The sequence below is a fragment of the Neoarius graeffei genome, chromosome 14 (genome assembly GCF_027579695.1).
Source record: "Neoarius graeffei isolate fNeoGra1 chromosome 14, fNeoGra1.pri, whole genome shotgun sequence".
In the NCBI taxonomy this organism is placed as follows: Eukaryota; Metazoa; Chordata; class Actinopteri; order Siluriformes; family Ariidae; genus Neoarius; species Neoarius graeffei.
The window spans coordinates 75,926,945-75,946,989 of record NC_083582.1 but is presented as its reverse complement, the minus strand read 5'-3'; the positions used below and the strand labels follow the sequence as shown (position 1 = coordinate 75,946,989).

Here is a 20,045-nt window from a genome sequence, read left to right as displayed (position 1 = left end):
CGTGTTGCATCACACTTAGGATGGGCGGGCCCAGGCTACTGTGTCTTAGGTATGAAGTACTACTTACAAAACATGATTCTGTGTCTCAGGGCTATTCAAAAGATGACTCCTTGCTGGTATTTTTCTCTTTAGCCATTTTTAAGAGTAGAACGTATTCCGAATATATTCAGGAACATAGTGCATGGGGTTTGACTTGAGACGTGATCCAGGAGGGACACACCTGTAGAGTAAACTGCAGTCTCTGAAAGTACACCATGTTGCCGTCCTCCTGCTGTGAGACCTGGTGCAGAATCTTCACCGAGCTCGTCCACAACGGCGTCAGCAAACTGGACACACACACACAAAAATCATAAGTCACATGCTGGCTCAAAGTCATGCTTTCCTTTCCAGGACAAATGAACAGTGAAACAGTGTGCTCACCAAAAGATGCACAAAATAAACATTCACCCGTTCTCCTGTAAAATAAACTCAGACATTTATTATACTTACTTCTTTCTTTGCTTTTCTAATTCTAGAGAATTTAACATCAACCTATTTTTTGAAATTTAACTAAAAATGTTATGAATTCAGAACCATTTGATTGGCAGCTTGTGTATCGTACAAATATATCAAGATATGATCTTTCTGTCATATCCTCTGTCCTATCCCTAGTTCATATTTACAGTCAGGGCGATATTTAACAGTTATTCCATGAAATCGAGTCGTACATGAACTGATAGTTGACGAGGTGCGTAGCACCGAGTTGTCTATAAGCCATGTACGACGAGATTGAGTGGAATAACTCTTTTATTCTATCCACATTCACTGGATTTTGAGAAACAGAGCATTTTTATTTTCCAATTTTGACCAATAAAAACTTTATACAAAACGTCTGACAAAATCATTTCCACCTAGAATGTAAACAAACTGGCGAAATGACAGGAGCAATTGTGAAAAAGTGATGATAAAAATAATAATTATTGAAAAATGAAAAAAAGATATGTTCTTACCATGAAATACTTTTATTCCATATTTTGTTGCTTTTTTTGTATTTTTTGAGGTTTTGTTTTTGAGTCGAGTTTTTATTTCATCCTCAATTGATTCAGCAACACGCTCCGCCATTTTGTTTTTCTCTGCTGACGGTATATGAGCTGATATCCTAGTAGTAGAGTAGCCAATCAGAGCACGCGATTGCTCATATCCAGTGAATGTGGATAGAATAAATGGCAATATATTACTTATAAATGTTTTTTGCAATACAGATATTTCATGTGTCTGAAATATAAAACAGAAATAAACCATTGAACAAACTACAACTTTATTTGTGTAAATCTACACTGCAACAAATAAGCTGCAAAAATAATCATAGCAAATGAAAATGTCTTGAGTATAGTCAGTGTTTATCGAGTATTCCCTATTACAAGCTTAAAATAAACCACACATGATTATTATGATTATTAAATCTGTTTCTTGGCATTTGTACTAGCTTGATATGGATCGTCATTTCAAGCATTTTTTAAGCATCTGTTTCTAGAAAGAAGCAAAATTATCTGCCACGAGAGTCAGTTAACTGAAGACTTGTAATGAATAAAAGCATCTAAAAACAAGCTGAATAATCTTATCTTTGATTTATAATCATCCTGTAAGAAATATTAGATTCATTTGGCCAAATTATTCCACATATTTTCAGTGAAGACATGATAAACTTGTGTGATTTTCTTTTTATTATATCGACATATTCACAAACAAAAACTCCCCAAATTTATCAAAGCAATCCGTCAATTTCCTCACAAGTGACAGATAGAGATTTATGTCACGGTTTTGGTTCTCTATGTCCCGGATGGAGCTCAGATGAAAAATATGAGTGGCGTATTTCCCACTAAAACACTCATGTCCATATTAATATGCTATATGTCATATTTAATTAAATAGCTTGATTTTTTAAGCAATAATCCTTAAAAACCTCTTTCAAAATTCATTTTATTTTAATCACAGTCACATAAATAACTCAAGTTAGTCAAACGAGAAAACCCTCAAGCTCTGTGTGTGACCAGTTTCTTTATTACAACATTTTGCTCATGAAATTAAACACATTTTTTCAGTTTTTTTCTTCAATAAATTTTTGTTTTTCCAGATATGGTATCAGTCACCGGATATAAATAAAGCCAACCTGTTAAAGTTCTCCTGTACCAGATTTTCATTCATATACTGCAACTCCTTCTCCAGATACCGCATCAGAGGGTTCACAGCCTGGAGACAGAGCACAATCACTTCTTTAAATAACATTCACAAAGCTGTGGATTACATAAACCACACAACAACATGGGTTCCAAGTGGATCCCTTTGAGAAAACCAACAACCACCGAATGATCCAAAGAGCCTTTTATTTCTGCTTTTATTTCTACGTTAACAAAATGAAATAAGAATTATGAGACATACATCCTCTGTGGATCTTGAAGGGAGCCGGTGTCGTGTGGCCATCTTGCGCACGTAATCCTCAATGTCTGTGTGCAGCTGGACAGACAGAAACCACACACACACACACACACACACACACACAGTATTACAAGACGGCACTGATTGCAAGAAATCACTGAAAGCCCAATATTACCATGACGTTTATGTCCAAGATGATGTGCATGTAAACTTATGACTGCAACTGTATTTGTTGACACTTCATATTTTTTTCTCTTTTATGGTTACATTTTTGTTTTTGGAACATCCATTAAACAAGTTAACCACTTCCATTATAGCAGCGATAAACAACAGTTCCTTCAAGAGCCTGTCTTTTTCTCTTGCTCTCTTTTTAAAAAAATACCAAAATAAATAAATAAATAAAATCCTGATCATGGTCCTGAGAAACCACAGAATGTAAACTCCTCCATCCTGAAGACTTTCCCACATCTATAAACTTTCTGACACTGGAGACTCCTTCCAAATATGCTAAATAAACATCATCAAGAAAACGTTGCCTTGCAGCAAGAAGTATTGTCAGAGCTGCTGTTACAGAAAATGAATCAACACCTTCTGACCAATCAGAACTGAGAACATAACAGTGCTGTGGTATAGAGGCTTTGCACCATCACGTGACCCCCATAGCAACGGTAAGACAGAAATCTTAGTTTCTCAGTCATTAGTCTGTGCTACTTGCTCTCAATAGCACTGGCTTGACCGCTTTATTAGCGTTCACTAACATTACTGATGAACAGTACACCAGCTGGAAGGTGACTTCACTGCTGCACTGACGGCGCCGACTCGCAACAGAGTGTGTATGTATAATAATGGCATTTTTTTCATGGTCTATCAGATATATTCCATTCAGCTACTTGTCTTCAACTCATTCAGTATCATGCTAGCTGAATGGAATATACAGTATCTGATATACCAAGAAGAAAAGCCAGCCAATAGTATTTAAAGAATCCACTTTTCAGATGAAAAAAGAAAACATAATGAAGGCTGCTGGGTTTCGGTCACGGGCGCAGATAGAGGGTGGGACGGGTGGGATTCGTCCCACCCAGATTTAAATTCACCTCGTTCGGTCCTCCCCACTTACAGTATAGGGAGGAAAAAACGTCTATGCTGTCTTTCTTTGCATAAGGCAAACCTCACGGAAAAATCAAAAGACTAATTACCATTCGGTTTATTGAGGTGCACAGCAGTACATACATAGTTGCAACAACTCACATAAAACAAAACAAAGACTGATATTCGGTTGGTTGAGCTGCGCAGACTGCACAGGTTGCGAGCTCGAGCTTGGTTGCTATGGTTACCCACAACAAGTTTGACAGGCATATCGGGGACAGCTCCTAGTTCAGGACCCCAACACGGCACGATGAAGGGTGCCAAACTGAAAAGGCAGAAAACGATTGCATCGTTTTTTCAAAAAACAACGACTGTAAGTAAACTGTGCCTTACTTTATCATATCACCTTGCAATTTTTTGATAGTCTGTTCAAAGTAATGTCGTAGTGAAAGTAAAATCGTACGGAGTAGAGAATCCTTTCTGGTAGCCTCCTTCTTTCGGTGGTAGCCTGTAGATACAGTGCTCAGAAGGCAGTTTTAATGTTTAATCTGGCGTTCCCTGCCATAATTTCAGCGAGCATATTGTTTCATAAGGAAACTTTGCGAAGAGTTGTTGACTGACTGCCGCTCACGCAACACACAGGCATAGTTAGAAAGTCAACACATGTTGACAACACATGTTGGGGGTGGGGGTGGCGTTGGTTTGCTGGCAGCTTTGTCCCCCCCAGTTCAAAAAACGTATCTGCGCCACTGGTTTTGGTGTAAAATGAAGAAGTGAGTGTGACAGTCAAAGTGTCCAGAAGAACTGTGGCTGGTTCTGTAAGATGCTCAGGAAAACCTACAGATCATTTCCACATAAAACTGCACTCACTGGACCTCAGACTACTATTTTTTTTGTTTTGTTTTGTTTTCAAGCAAAGAGTCGTCTCACACCAAATATTGACTTTGTTTCATTTACGGTATTATGGCTCACTGATTACTGTTTATAGTATTTTTTTAATGTTGAAACATTTCATTTCATTATTTTTAAGCCATTTTGGTTGACAGCATTTCTTTCTTTACATGTGACTAAGACTTTTGCACAGCACTGTATTTATTACAAACTGGGAAAAAAAGGTAAAATTCAAGAAGAATTCAATTTACAGGAAGTCACTAAACTCAGATTTCTAACAAGTAATGGATGGGTATATCCTCCTGATTAGTACTGTGCTCATTTCCTAGCTGACCCCAACCCATGTGTTGGGGGTTAAAAAAAAGAAAAAAAAGCTTCATAAAGGGCGGCACGGTGGTGTAGTGGTTAGCGCTGTCGCCTCACAGCAAAAAAAATCTGGGTTTGAGCCCCATGGCCAGCGAGGGCCTTTCTGTGTGGAGTTTGCATGTTCTCCCCGTGTCCGCGTGGGTTTCCTCCGGGTGCTCCGGTTTCCCCCACAGTCCAAAGACATGCAGGTTAGGTTAACTGGTGACTCTAAATTGAGCGTAGGTGTGAATGTGAGTGTGAATGGTTGTCTGTGTCTATGTGCAGCCCTGTGATGACCTGGCGACTTGTCCAGGGTGAACCCCGCCTTTCGCCCATAGTCAGCTGGGATAGGCTCCAGCTTGCCTGCGACCCTGTAGGACAGGATAAAGCGGCTACAGATAATGAGATGAGAAGCTTCATAAATTGCCTTCAAAGTAAAAACAGCAGAGCTAGTTTCAGGGCCAGAAAAATGTTCAGAAATACCTGAAACAAAAGTCTATCCAAAAGCATTACATGATTATACTGACAATGAGAGTTACTCTGATGTATCTTTGATATGTCTTATATGGATTTTGTTTATTATAAAGGTTTAGAGACATGTTTAACAATTTCAAACTACACCTTTAAAGTGGCAGCTCTCTAAAGCACGTTACCTTCCGGCCGAGAGTGTCAACAGCCGAGCGGATCTCTCGGTCCAGAGCGGCCTGTGTGTGCTGCAACTGGGACGGGAGTGTGTTCTGGAACTGGTTTTCTCCAATCACGTTCCGTGTCCGCTCCCGAAGCCCCGCCCAGTTCAGCTGCTGAGGTAGGCGGGCCAGCACTGACCGTAGGTGCTCGAGATCATTTACCACAACACACAGCTAAAGACATAGAACAGATAGCAGAGAGATCAGACCATCACAAACAGCTATTCCATGGAACACCAGGAAGATGTCCAGAAATCCGGACACAGAAATTTTTAACAGGTCCTGAAAAGGGAATCTTGATTAAAGAGGATTTTTTTTTGTTAGAGGATGGTTATTTCTGGTTATCCTGTAACTTACCATGTTGACAGCAGTGCTTGGGTCACAGTTCTCGGAGAGCTCCTTCACCCGAGCCTTCAGCAAACGGCAGTACATGGATGCAATCTTACACATGTCCTAACACACACACACACACATCAGCATGAGCAACTGTCAATCACATGACACAATATGAGTGAAGAAACACAAGTTTGTGGATTTTGTTGTGGAGGAAACAGGTATCACTGGGACAAAATGTCCTCAGAAGAATAGGAATAGATGACGGTTTTGATTTAGTGGGGACATTAATATGTTTTTTTTCCCCCCACAATAAAACCCCACAGCTTTAATTTCATGTCCTAAAAACTTGAAGTAAAGTTTAGGATTAAATTTAGGTGTCGTCATCCTTGCTGTCATTGGCCTAGCTCGAGGTTGAGTATCCTTTCCAAGATCAAGGCGCAGGTTGCTTGAAGTGGAGATGACTTGAGGGTCCGAGATGCGAGCGAAACAGTTGAGGACGATGAGGGCAGGGGGTAGGAGGAGGCGGTCCAATGCCGACTGCTCTCTGTTGTTCTCTTTCGATGGCGGCATTTTTCATCGGCATGATGTCTCTTGTCGTTTTCAGCCTTGATGGAGCCAGAAAGACAGGACGTTTTCTAAAGCCTTCGGTTTTCTGCAACTACTTCCCAGTTCTTCAGGTCGAACATTAGTCAAGTATTATAAGATCTTTTGACGCGGTCCTTGAAGCGCTTTTTGGGTGCCTCTCTCTTTCTGTGGCCTTTAGTTCAGATGAGAGGACTTGCTTGGGGAGTAGTTCGTTTGGTATCCTTCAGACATGGCCAAGCCAGCGCAGTTGGTAGTGTTCGATCACCGTCTTGATGGAGGGAAGTCCAGCTGTTTTGAGGACTTCTGTATTCAGGACACACTCTTTCCAAGAAATGCCCAGAATGCTTCTCAGCTTTTTTTTTTTTTGAAAAATCGTCTGACTTTTCGGATCTGGTGTTTGTACAGGGTCCAGACTTCACAGCCAGAGCAGTGTGGAAAGAACCGTTGCTCAGTAAACCATGATTTTGGTAGCTGTCTTGATATCACGGTTGAAGAACATGCAATTGGTGAGGTGGCCAAAAGCCAGAAGATGTAGGTGTAGCATAGAATTAATTAGCTGTGTTAATAATTAAGTCACTAGAAGGTCCTCACAAGTGTAGTAAGATAAAGGTGTGTGTGTTTGTGTGTATGTGTTCTCACCTCTGTCAGCTTCACCATGAGCATGAAGCCTTCCTCTGAGTCGGGCCAGCTCAGTTGTTCCCAAAGCTGACAGATCGGCTGCAGACACGCTGCCAGGTCCACGGCTGAGGTGCTGTGCTTTATAGGTACGGCTCCAGTCTGCAGAGGCTGTAACTACACACACACACACTTTTCTAAATTTCAGTAATAAATCAAGAATGCATCAAGAGATACACATATTTATCAAGCAGCCTACATTCACAGTGTCTTGCAAAAGTATTCATCCCCCTTGGTGCTTGCCCTGTTTTGTCGCATTCCAAGCTGGAATTAAAATGGATTTTTGAAGGGTGAGCACTATTTGATTTACACAACATGCCGAACACTTTAAAGGTGAAAATGTTTTTTTTTTTTTTTTGTGACACAAACAGTAATTAAGATGACCCCCCCCCCCCCCGGAAATCTGGAGTGTGCATAAGTATTCACCCCCTTTCGTATGAAACCCCTAAATAAGAGCTGCTCCAACCAATTCGCTTCATAAGTCACATAATTAGTTGATTAAGACCCACCTGTGTACAATCAAAGTGTCACATGATCTGTCACATGATGTCTGTATAAATCACCCTGTTCTGCAAGGACCCTGACTCTGCAACACTACTAAGGAGGCAAAGTTGTGGATAAGTATAAATCAGGGTTGGGTTATAAAAAAATATCCCAAACTGTGAATATCCCATGGAGCTCCATTAAATCCATTATAGCAAAATGGAAAGAATATGTCACCACTACAAACCTGACAAGAGAAGGCCCCGCCCACCAAAACTCACAGACCGGGCAAGGAGGGCATTAATCGAGATGCAACAAAGACACCAAAGATAACACTGAAGGAGCTGCAAAGATCCACAGCGGAGATGAGAGTACCTGTCCATAGGACCACTTTAAGCCGTACACTCCACAGAGCAGGGCTTTATGGAAGAGTGGCCAGAAAAAAGTCATTACTTAAAGCAAACACGTTTGGAGTTTGCCCAACAGCATGTGGCAGACTCCCCAAACACATGGAAAAAGATTTTCTGGTCAAATGAGACTAAAACTGATCTTTTTGGCCATCATGGGAAACGCCATGTGTGGCACAAACCCATCACCCTGAGAACACCATTCCTACAGTGAAGCATGGTGGTGGCAGCATCATGCTGTGGGGATGTTTTTCATCTGCAGGGACAGGAAAGCTGGTCAGGACTGAAGGAAAGATGGATGGCACTAAATACAGGGCAATTCTGGAGGAAAACCTGTTTGAGTTCATGCATCATATGTTAAAAACAACCAACAAAAGCTTGTGGTAATGAGAGAAACTAAAATTATTAAGCTTTCAGGCATCAATAAGGAAATAACAGCAAACACAACAGTCATTAAAACTACATTTCATCAAATTTTTTTTTTTGCCATTGAGAATGTATCTAGAAGTTTTCTCTATTTCTTTTTCTCTGTTTATCTGTAATGATGCTGCTGCAGGGATGAGAATGAAAAATATTTTAAAAGTCTGAAAAAACCGAGGCGGGACCAGGGCGGGGCCTGGGGGGGTAATGATTTTTGGCTATTTTTTTTTTTTACCCCAAAACCATTAATTTTATCAGCAAAAATTTGCAATTTATTTGGAAATAAATTCCCCTTCTTGGTGGACTCCCAGGTGAAAATGATTATGGTACAAGAGACTTGTTTTTAATCAATTCACATTTGATTTAAAAAAAATCAATGCACCTTTTAATATAAACGAGCTCTACAGTATTATATTTCTGCATTTTAGCTATTCATGTCTTTGAATACTCTAATCCTTTAAAATGAAGTGCAAACCAGAAAAAAGTTCTGTCATATAATTCTCTTAAGCTTTCTTCTGATGTTCTCATGGTAGCAGGAGCTCTTGCATATTAAGCAGGCAACATTCAACATCACTCATCACTTCCCTTTCAACTGTTGTGTGTACTAACTAGGTTTTATCTGGACAGGATGTTGTGTAATGTAATACAGATACCATATGGTCAATCTGAAGATCGAGATGGTGATTTTGAATTAAAGAACAGGCATGTACAATGGGCATTACATATTGGAAATTTTTTTTAAATCAAAAACTATAAGTTCATCTCGGCCTAAACAATGTGGGCAGACGCTCCCAGCAATTCCGTCCCCCTATGAAATGAGCAATAAGTAGGAGAGTTATACATGCTATCATACTTAAAATTTCATCAGAAATATGGATATGATACTATGATTCTCCCCAACATGCTACATTAGATAAGCTAACCCCATTTATAAAAGATACACACTTATATGTAATTGATATAGAGTGCTTCGAGGTCAGCGCGCACCCGGCGGCGGCCATATTGGAAGTCAAAGGTCGCTGTGTCAGTGCATTGTTGTTGTCCAGCGAAGCAAAAAGGGGTGACAATGCCGAATACGTGCGTCATTGTTGGCTGTAGTAACCGAGGGGAAAAGGGTGGCAAAAGCTTCCACAGACTCCCTAAAGTCGTGACTAACCAGGGAATTGCAGCACAGGAGAAAAGTGAGCGGAGGAGACGACAGTGGCTGGCTGCCATTAACCGATCAAATTTAGGACAACTTGACTGTATCCGGATTTGTTCTGATCACTTTGTGACAGGTAGGTTAATATTGTCTTGAATTTCATAGTTACTAAAATAGTTACTAAAATAGTTATTTTAATTTCATAGTTACCGGTAGCATCCAGTATGCCGGCTGTTGTGTGACCGTCGTTCTTTCCCTCAGTCTCGTGGCTGCTTCAACATAAAACAACAGGGAAGCAACATGGGAGCAACATTCCCCAAGTCCAGCAATGCAGTTGCAATGTGCACACAAAATAGCATGTCTCTTGTCAACTATTATCCAGGGGTGTAGACTAGGCTGGGATAGACTCTGCGAGTGTAACACTTTCCCTCTGATCACTTTTGTCTCTCCGTCTTCAGCAGTAAACACCGACACATCGCAGACCCAACCGGACACAAATCTATCGTATGCTTCCATACTCCTGTAGTTCTGGAAATTCTTTAGTTCACAAAATGGACTTGGGTGAAACACTAGATAGTTCACAAGATCTATGTTTGTTAAATGCGGCAACAAGCTGGGGTCAGCTTTCCATTCCTTCTCACTAACAGTGTATGGATCTACATTCCCAATGAAACGTACCTTCTCAGCATAACGCTCCCGTGCCTGCTTATCCAAACTTTCACAGTAGTGCTCCATCACTTCAGATGTCTAAATTCTTAAATCCAAGCTTCTAAGCCCTCTAACGCGGAAACGAATCGCTAAATGTGTACTCTATGGTGGGGTTTACATTAGACCGTATCAGCGGATCATCAGATTAACGTTTTTAAAACGATTAGTGTGCACACAGCAACGCCAATACACGGATACACTCGGCTCCGCAGGCATCCTGCGCTCCAAATCACTCCGCCCTGAACAGCGAGTGCCCTCTGGAGGGTGCGCACTCCGGCCCTGCGCAGCTCACAGAGCGCGCGAGTGAAGCGCACAAGCAGTGATTCGGGACTGAGCCGCTGTGTGTGTGATCTCAGTGCATGTCGGGCATGCGCGTCACTTACCACTTGCAAGTGGAAGGATGGCAAGCCTAAAGACAATCATAACTACACAATGGGCAGTATTTGCATCAGTATTTGCAGTATTTTCATACTTTTATACTCTTTAATGAAAGGTGATACAAGGTGGAAGTCCGCGCCGTTTTTCAGCAGTCGCGTCACATGACCAACGCCAGCGAATCAGGAAGGTGGATGTCACAGTGACGTTGTCCAATGACGACGCCAGCTAGAGCTCAGCACAGCGTATCCGCGTATTCTCAATGTTTACACAGCACCGGACCAGACACGATCTGGATTGAATACGTGGACGCTGGCGGATTCCCGTTTCCCGGCGTTTCCAGGCGTTTTAATGTAAACGGACAGTGCATCCGCAAAGAAAACGAGACAGATACGGTCTAATGTAAACTTGGCCTATGATGTGTACTCTATGAGCGCTCTGGAGCGAGTGACTTCCAAGATGGCCGCGCACGCGCAGTGTTACTATTTTTAGCATCATCTCGGAGCCCTCTATACATTTTTTGGGGCGCGTGCTGTCTCTGCCATGCCGATCCTGTAGGCTGCACTGACTCAATACAACTGAAAACTCCGGTCCTCGAGAAAAGAGATAAAAGCCCGCCCACACTGAAAGCTGATTGGCTTATTTTGCTGAGTAACCCAATCAAGATGCTCTTTGTCTGGCATGCACTACATGAACAGGCACACAGGCAGTGTTGCCAGATTGGGTGGTTTTAATAGCACTTTGCCATATTTTGGGGCTGGAAAACATCCGCAGTATCTGGCAACACTGCACACAGTCTCCCTCGCGCACCCCCTGGCGCGCACACATTCTAAGATGCGTGATGCAGACCTTAATGTTGAGCACGCACGCTCTTGCTCGCTTCTATCAATATGCAGGAGACTCCCGGAACTTCTGGGAGACTTGGGATGTCTGCGTTATAAGGTGACCACAGATCGTTAATCATACCCCCCCCCCCCCAAAAAAAAAAAAAATCTCAACGGATTTACATCGATCTCAAAAACGATCATTTTGGTCTGAAAAAGTCGGAAATCCGCCAATCGGCAGAAAATTCTCATCCCTGCTGCTGGAATCTTAATTTCCCTGAGGGAACCCTCCCAAAAGGATCAATAAAGTTTTATCTAATCTAATCTAATCTAATCTAATCTAATCTAATCTAATCTAATCTAATCTAATATTATTTTAGTAAATTTAGTGTAGCATTTCCATGGTTCCCTCATTTTAAGACATTCTCTGAAAAATCTGAAGATATTCAGGCCAAGACGATACCGATCACAGTGGTGTGTTGATGTGAGAAAACTATCCAGTCTCAGAGTCAGCTTGTATAAACAGGGTAACAGAAAACTGGAGTTACACCCTTCCTCTCTTTCTAGGAAAAATGCAAAATAAATTCAGCTTGATTTTTGGCATCAGTATATATTGTCCTATTTTGTTTACATGGTTTAAAGTTGACTGTTTCTTTACAGACTGTATGTGGAACCAAGAGCAACAGCACCACCAACATTCATAAGTAATAATACAAAGAATGTTGTATATTTGGGAGGAAACTAGAAGTACATACACTAAGCATGCACTGTTCATTTAAAACACACAAAGGGACAAAAAACAGAACTGTAAACTGTGTGTGGTTTCACACAAAAATGGGAAGTGTAGCTTTTCAGTTTATTCAAGAAAGAGACATGACATGGCATGACTGTGGACTTGAAACCCTTTAACTGAAAAACATAGCAATGTTGAATGTCTTGCCCATAGTTTCATGCCTATGATAAGGCTATAAAGGTTCAATCACAATGGTCTTATAATAATAATAATAATAATAATAATAATGCCAATTTAGCATTCATCAGCCCTCACTATGTTGGCTACAGCAGATCCTTTAGTAAATGACCACAGGATTACCTGATCCACCTGCACTGCTTTCTCCACTCGCTCCATCGTGGTGCTGAATGCTTGATTCAGCCAGTACGGCAGAGCGTCACGGAAATCCTCATGGAAGCTCATCAACTCCAGTATCTTCTCTCTGAACAAGAAAAAAAAAAGCATCTCTGAAGTTGGGGTTTCCATCATATGAGATTTTATAATCCAGATCGGCTTCATCTCATCCTAAATTGGAGAAACGAGAGGCGTCTTTAACCACAGATTGATATGTAACTCTATCCTTGGCAGCATTACACAATTCATGCTCTTTGAGTTGAATTTCTTGGTTGACACGCTTGGCGATATACTGCAGGTAGCTGAATTTCTGCCACCCCCTGCTTCACTGACCATGTTGTGGAACAAACAGGCAATACTGCTGTATTCAGTCTTTCTCCTGCCTTCTAATGGAGGAAAGATAGCTGGTGCTGTACGACAGTGCTGATCAGGGGCATGGTCTCTGTTTGCTCATGTATTTCTTGGTTTTTATACACAATCAGTTCAACTGATGTTCAAAATAATTTGGAGCCTCGGTGTTGGAAAGGCACTGATTTTCTCCCCGAGTGTTCTAGTCATCAAATAAGAGACTGTGATAAGCTGTAAACACACTTTTTTCATGAACTGAAAGCTGTGTTCTTGCTGCGTAGCAACATCTTGTCACGCTTCTACAGTACGTTTTAAAAAGTTCACTACATTTGATAAATAAATGGTCAGGGTTTATATATATTTATTCTATCCACATTCACTACTGTAGATATGAGCAATTGCACACTCTAATTGGCTACTCCACTACTAGGATATCAGCTTATATACTGTACCATGAGTTGAGAAAACAAAATGGGAGTTTTGTTATCAAGTGTTTAAAAGAAACAGAAATAGCTAAAAGAATATAGTTTTTTCCCCCTCAATATCTCCTGTTCCACACTCCAGCCCAGTTGATGGTAGTAATGCACCTTTAAGTTGGTTTGCCGACCGCCAAAAAACCCTAAAGAAGAAAAACAAAATGGCGGAGCATGTTGCTGAACGAACCAAGGATGAAATAAAAACTCTACTCAAAAACAAAACCCCCCAAAAATGCAAAAAAGCAACAAAATGTGGAATAAAAGTATTTGATGGTAAGAACATATCTTTTTTTATTTTTCAAGAATTATCGCATTTTCCACAAGTTGCTCCTGTCATTTTGCCGGTTTGTTTACATTCTAAGCAGAAATTATTTTGTTGGACGTTTTGTATAAAGTTTTTATTGATTGAATTTGCAAAAAAAAAAATGTTCTGTTTCTCAAAATCCAGTGAATGTGGAAAGAATGAAACAGTTATTCCACTCAATCTTGTTGTACATGGATTATAGACAACTCGTTACTACGCACCTCGTCAGCTATCAGCTCATGTACGACTCAATTTCATGGAATAACTATAACTATATATATATATATATATATATATATATATATAGGGGCTGCATGGTGGTGTAGTGGTTAGCGCTGTCGCCTCACAGCATGAAGGTCCTGGGTTCGAGCCCCGTGGCCGGAGAGGGCCTTTCTGTGTAGAGTTTGCATGTTCTCCCCGTGTCCGCGTGGGTTTCCTCCGGGTGCTCCGGTTTCCCCCACAGTCCAAAGACATGCAGGTTAGGTTAACTGGTGACTCTAAATTGAGCGTAGGTGTGAATGTGAGTGTGAATGGTTGTCTGTGTCTATGTGTCAGCCCTGTGATGACTTGGCGACTTGTCCAGGGTGAACCCCGCCTTTCGCCCGTAGTCAGCTGGAATAGGCTCCAGCTCGCCTGCGACCCTGTAGGACAGGATAAAGCGGCTAGAGATGATGAGATATATTACTGTGCAAAAGTCTTAGGCACATGCATAGAAATGCTGTTGACCACAAATGGCTTAAATATAATGAAATGAAATGTTTCAACATTAAAAAATACTATAAACGGTAATCAGTGAGCCATAATAAATGAAACAATGTCAATATTTGGTGTGAGATGACCCTTTGCTTTAAAAAAAAAACAAAACAAAAAAGCACAATAGTAGTCTCAGGTCCAGTGAGTGCAGTTTTATGTGGAAATGATCTGTAGGTTTTCCTGAGCAGAAGAACCAGCCACAGTTCTTCTGGACACTTTGACTGTCACACTCACTTCTTCATTTTACACCAAAACCCAGCAGCCTTCATTATGTTTTCTTTTTTAATCTGAAAAGTGTCTCTGATGGAATACGCTGCTCAGATACAAACTTTTTGGGGGTTTTTTTCTGTAACATTTAATTTTGTCCTGGAGAAAAACGAATGTTTGGAACTCTAAAATGTTTTTATAATGTTTTGACTCGATAATGTCGAAGTCATAAAATAGAAATCTATCACAAAGTTTGTATGAAAAAAAATAGGGTGGCTCAGACTTTTGCACAGTACTGTATTTCAATAAAATGTTTGCATAAGTATGCACCCCACTTGAACCTTTCCATGTTGTGAAATGTAAAAGTGCCCTAAAGGTTTAAATCCTGAGCTCAATTTCCATTTTGGGAGCTATAAGTCCCTTCATATCTCAAATATATATTTTCTAAATCAAACTTTACTATACACTCAAGTGAGTCTTACAAAAAATCCTAAAACAGTAAATATAAATATATGTAATCAGTTTGTTGGAAAGCAGCCTGATATTAAAATCATCCTTCATGACCAGTCCACACCATCCTAGTTGGCCAACTGCATCGCAAATCTCTACATATGATCTAAAAAAATCCACATTAATTCCAGATTTAATAGATCTGGAGCTTCCGATACAGAGAACTGCTGATCAAGTGTGGTAGAAGGACGCTTTGGTTCTCAGCCGATGTCCTGAAGCACTCATATCCCAAATACTGCAATAACGTCTATATTATGGAACAGTTCCCACGTGCCCCATATGGCTTTAATATATAAATGTTTCACCTCTTCTGTAGATAGGCTTTCTCTTTGTGGATGGCTTGCAGGCTCAGATACACAGGAAACAGACCGTTAGCCAAAGACTGATCCATATGATTCTCCAACTGATCCAACATCGCTCGAAGCTCCTCTGCCAGCTACACACACACACATCTTAATGAAATACTCTTTATTACAAAAAACATCAATATCACTCATCGATTAACATTACTAAATATGATTATATCCTCATTAACAAGGACTCAGTGAAACTTCTCACCAGAGAGTCGAGTTTCTGGTACACTACTGTAAATACATCTAACTGCACAGCACTGAGGAGAAACAGACAGAAGATTATGATTCAAGTTATTTCATTATTAAATGACTGTATAATCAGTGGTTATGGTTATATCAGTGGTTAAGAAGAAACCTTTATTCGTCACATGCACACTTCAAGCACAGTGAAATTCATCCTCTGCATTTAACCCATCTGAAGCAGTGAACACATGTGCACACACTCAGAGCAGTGGGCAGCCACACCAGAGCGCCCAGGGAGCAGTCAGGGGTTCGGTACCTCGCTCAAGGGCACCTCAGCCCAAGGCCGCCCAACGTTAACCTACTGCATGTCTTTGGACTGTGGGGGAAACCGGAGCACCCGGAGGAAACCCACGCAGACACGGGGAGAACATGCAGACTCCATACAGAAAGGCCCTCGCCAGCCGCTGGGTTTGAACCCGGAACCTTCTTTCTGTGAGGCAACCATGCTAACCACTACACCACCGTGCTACAGTACCATAAATCATAGTTAGAAAAAGAATGAAACAAAATTCATGGTAGCACGGTGGTGTAGTGGTTAGCACTGTCGCCTCACGGCAAGGTTTTGGGTTTGAGCCCAGCGGCCGACGGGGGTCTTTCTGTGCGGAGTTTGCATGTTCTCCCCGTGTCCGCGTGGGTTTCCTCCGGGTGCTCCGGTTTCCCCCACAGTCCAAAGACATGCAAGTTAGGTTAGCTGGTGGCTCTAAATTGACCGTAGGTGTGAATGTGAGTGTGAATGGTTGTCTGTGTCTATGTGTCAGCCCTGCGATGATCTGGTAACTTGTCCAGGGTGAACCCCGCCTCTCGCCCATAGTCAGCTGGGATAGGCTCCAGCTCGCCCAAGACCCTGCACAGGATAAACGGTTACGGATGATGGATGGATGGAAACAAAATTCAAACGAGACTGCATTTCCACAGAGAAAATGCAAAGTATGCTTGCTCAGCTGTAGCAGAGCGTCACCAACAGTAATTGTATCAGACATAAGATTCCGCACTCTAAAATATTTGTGTTATATGATCCACAGCTGGTGCTGGCTTGATTTATATAAAGTCTGTTGGGCATGGTTTAAAACAGTTTTAAATGGCTGAGCTCGCAGCGTGACATGAGGCTTCACACTCTCAAAAATCTTTTTAAAATGTATTTATTTATTTATTTTTACATGATGTACAACTCGTGCTCGGTTGATTTACAGAGAGTGTGTTTGGTATAGTTTAAAAGAAAGATTTTAGAGCATGTTGTGCTGCTTTGTGCTTGAGCAAGCACACTAACTAGAAGTGCACTCGGTAGAGTGCATACTTCCACCTCGCCATGTATTAGAATATTCAGATGTTTCCTCATCTGGGATGTGGACCCTGATCCTGATCAACACCAAAATCAAATTCCTTAAACTTACGCAAATATTAAAGCTGTGCACCAAATTTCATCCAAATCTGTTCACTACTTTTTGAGTTACGTTTGGAAAATACAAAAAAAAAAATCCTGGATCCACAGACATATCTAGATTTGCATCAAAATCTAATCAATTGTTCCTCAGCCCATGGCTCACCTTTCTTCATAATTTAATCAAAATCTGTTCACTACTTTTTGAGTTACATTGAGAACAAACAAACAGAGGCAAAAATATAACCTCCTCCAACAAAGTTGCCGGACATAATAATTGGTCACTGAAACCTAAAACCTAAATCATCTCATCTCATTATCTGTAGCCGCTTTATCCTGTTCTACAGGGTCGCAGGCAAGCTGGAGTCTATCCCAGCTGACTACAGGCGAAAGGCGGGGTTCACCCTGGACAAGTCTCCAGGTCATCACAGGGCTGACACATAGACACAGACAACCATTCACACTCACATTCACACCTACGCTCAATTTAGAGTCACCAGTTAACCTAACCTGCATGTCTTTGGACTGTGGGGGAAACCGGAGCACCCGGAGGAAACCCACGTGGACACGGCGAGAACATGCACACACAAAGGCCCTCGCCGGCCACGGGGCTCGAACCCAGAACCTTCTTGCTGTGAGGTGACAGCGCTAACCACTACACCACCGTGCCGCCAACCTAAATCATATATAATTTTATAAAAGTGCCCTTATTTTTTTTTTTTATTCTGATTGATGTGCTGATAAATGGTACAGTATAATTTTTATACTGCAGATTTAAACACTGTAACTAAGGCTCTAGCTATACTATGAATGCATTTGCTTGCAAAAGTTTGTACCCCCTTTGGTTTGTGGGTGGAAATATTTTCTCTATTTTTACAGTTTATCTACAAAATGGATTTCTATTTTTTTTCCAATACAGCATCAATATTAGAGGAACTGAGTGAGTCTATGTGAGTTGTTCCCTTTATTATCTTGAAAGTTCGTGTCTGCATTGACATACTCTTATTAATTTAGTTGAATGAGTCGGATTAAGGAATCAAATGACACACAATACGTTCATGTTTTATTTGTGCAAATAATTTGGAAAATATGTTGAACCTGATTAAAAATATGTCATTTTTAAAAGCTATGGCTTCAGCGCAAGTGTATTGTAGCTGAGAAAACCTGTTTGGAAAACTGTGTTGTGGGAAGGGGAAATATTTGTGTTCACACGGGATTCCTGTCAGTCCCATGCAAGAAACAGTGCTGAAACTAGAGCTTAAAAGCTTGTAAGGTGGCATTGTGAAGAAAAACCAGACAGCAAAGGCATCCTTGATCATTCACATTAATCAGCATGAGCTGAATTTGATTTATACACTGTCAGAAATAGGGGTATAGTAGGAGTCCATTTCTGTCCCCCAAGGTACAGTCGACACTAATGTACCCTCTAGGGCTCATTATTGGTTCTCTAGGTAAGAAGGTACTACGTGTACCTTTTTAGGGCCAAAAAGGTACATGTATGTTCCCAAGCAGTATACAAAGGGTACAAATAAGTACCTTCAAGGGTACTGCCCCAGTGACAAGCCATTGTGCTGCTAAAGGTACAATAATGTACTTTATTTTCTGAGAGTGTAGTGTTTTAACTTGGGTTTCAAGCAACTGAATATCGAGTGAGCTTTGAAAGTAAGTTTGCATTGTACCTAATGCATCTTTAAGGCATGAAAACTCAAACAGTTTGGTGTGAGCAATTGAGTTAAGAGTCATTGGGAATCCGGAAAATGGCTTTGCCAAGACCAAACAAGAAAATATTGACCTTTCGTGGAGCTAGTTAATGGATGTACGCCTATGGTTCATGAACACTACCTTTTCTTAACAGAGGTGAAGACAATGACGAGCCATATGGGTGATGGCTCTTAACCCTCTCCTTTAAAAAAAAAATACTGCTTTCTTCCATTAAGTCTTCTCTGCTTTTCACTTCCTCTGTCACATAATTAAAATAAATAAAACTCTGTGATGGTGCAATTATTTCTGTCAGAATTATTATTAATTAATATTATTGTGCTGCATGAAGCTCTGGGTGTAGTTGGGTGTGGTTGTACCTGTGTGTGTGTGTGTGTGTGTGTGTGTGTTCCCCGGGCGCTCTGGTGTGGCTGCCCACTGCTTTGTGTGTGTGCGTGTGTTCATTGCTTCAGATGGGTTAAATGCAGAGGATGAATTTCACTGTGCTTGAAGTGTGCATGTGACGAATAAAGGGTTCTTTCTTTCTTTCTTTCTTTCTTTCTTTCTTTCTTTCTTTCTTTCTTTCTTTCTTTCTTTCTTTGTTTTGTGGTTGGGGCTAGAGGTGGGTTGGTGGATGAGGTTTGTTGGGGGAACATTGGGGAGGTTTGTTGGGCTACACTCTTCATCAGTTATCAGCTCATGTATGACTCAATTTCATGGAATAACTGTTAAATATCAGCCAAGTGGTATGAATGACAGCAACCAATGTGTTATCTATCTATCTATCTATCTATCTATCTATCTATCTATCTATCTATCTATCTATCTATCTATCTATCTATCTATCTATCTATCTATCTATCTATTAAATTAATTTGCTGCATTCATTCTCCAAACACAATCCCTTCCTGTGAGTGATTAGCACTCTATGGTGTCATATCAATGGAGAATATGACTAATAATATTCATATAACTCTATCTACAAACCAACTTGTTACCTGACAAACACTCTGTTCCAGACATCTTTGCTGAGACGAATGTCCTCCTGCACTTCCTTAATCAATAGAGAGAAGGCGCTAACTGTCTCCAGCAAATCCTGTAACAGATCAGCGTGAATGTTACATCAACCTTCAACAACAAAAACAAGAGCCCTCTGAGAACACAACATCCCCCGCTGGCAACTCGGCCATAACTCTGGTAAAATGCGACTGAATTGAACGAAATTGTAATAACAAAGAATGCTGCCAAGTTTCGTGAAATTCCTCCAAAAAT

At 40.9% G+C, this 20,045-nt stretch overlaps 1 protein-coding gene across 1 annotated transcript in view; it reads right to left on the bottom strand.

The window, feature by feature from the left end:
- Positions 1 to 20,045, bottom strand: part of unc13d (unc-13 homolog D (C. elegans)) — a 68,760-nt gene that overhangs the window by 13,483 nt on the left and 35,232 nt on the right. The window contains exons 19-28 of the mRNA XM_060940310.1: positions 19,772 to 19,869; positions 15,660 to 15,711; positions 15,407 to 15,537; positions 12,471 to 12,591; positions 6,984 to 7,136; positions 5,781 to 5,876; positions 5,391 to 5,597; positions 2,419 to 2,493; positions 2,150 to 2,229; positions 221 to 326 (exon numbers count right to left, since the gene is read on the bottom strand). Of these exons, the coding sequence (XP_060796293.1) occupies positions 221 to 326; positions 2,150 to 2,229; positions 2,419 to 2,493; positions 5,391 to 5,597; positions 5,781 to 5,876; positions 6,984 to 7,136; positions 12,471 to 12,591; positions 15,407 to 15,537; positions 15,660 to 15,711; positions 19,772 to 19,869 (1,119 nt within the window). The remainder of the gene's footprint in view (positions 1 to 220; positions 327 to 2,149; positions 2,230 to 2,418; positions 2,494 to 5,390; positions 5,598 to 5,780; positions 5,877 to 6,983; positions 7,137 to 12,470; positions 12,592 to 15,406; positions 15,538 to 15,659; positions 15,712 to 19,771; positions 19,870 to 20,045) is intronic.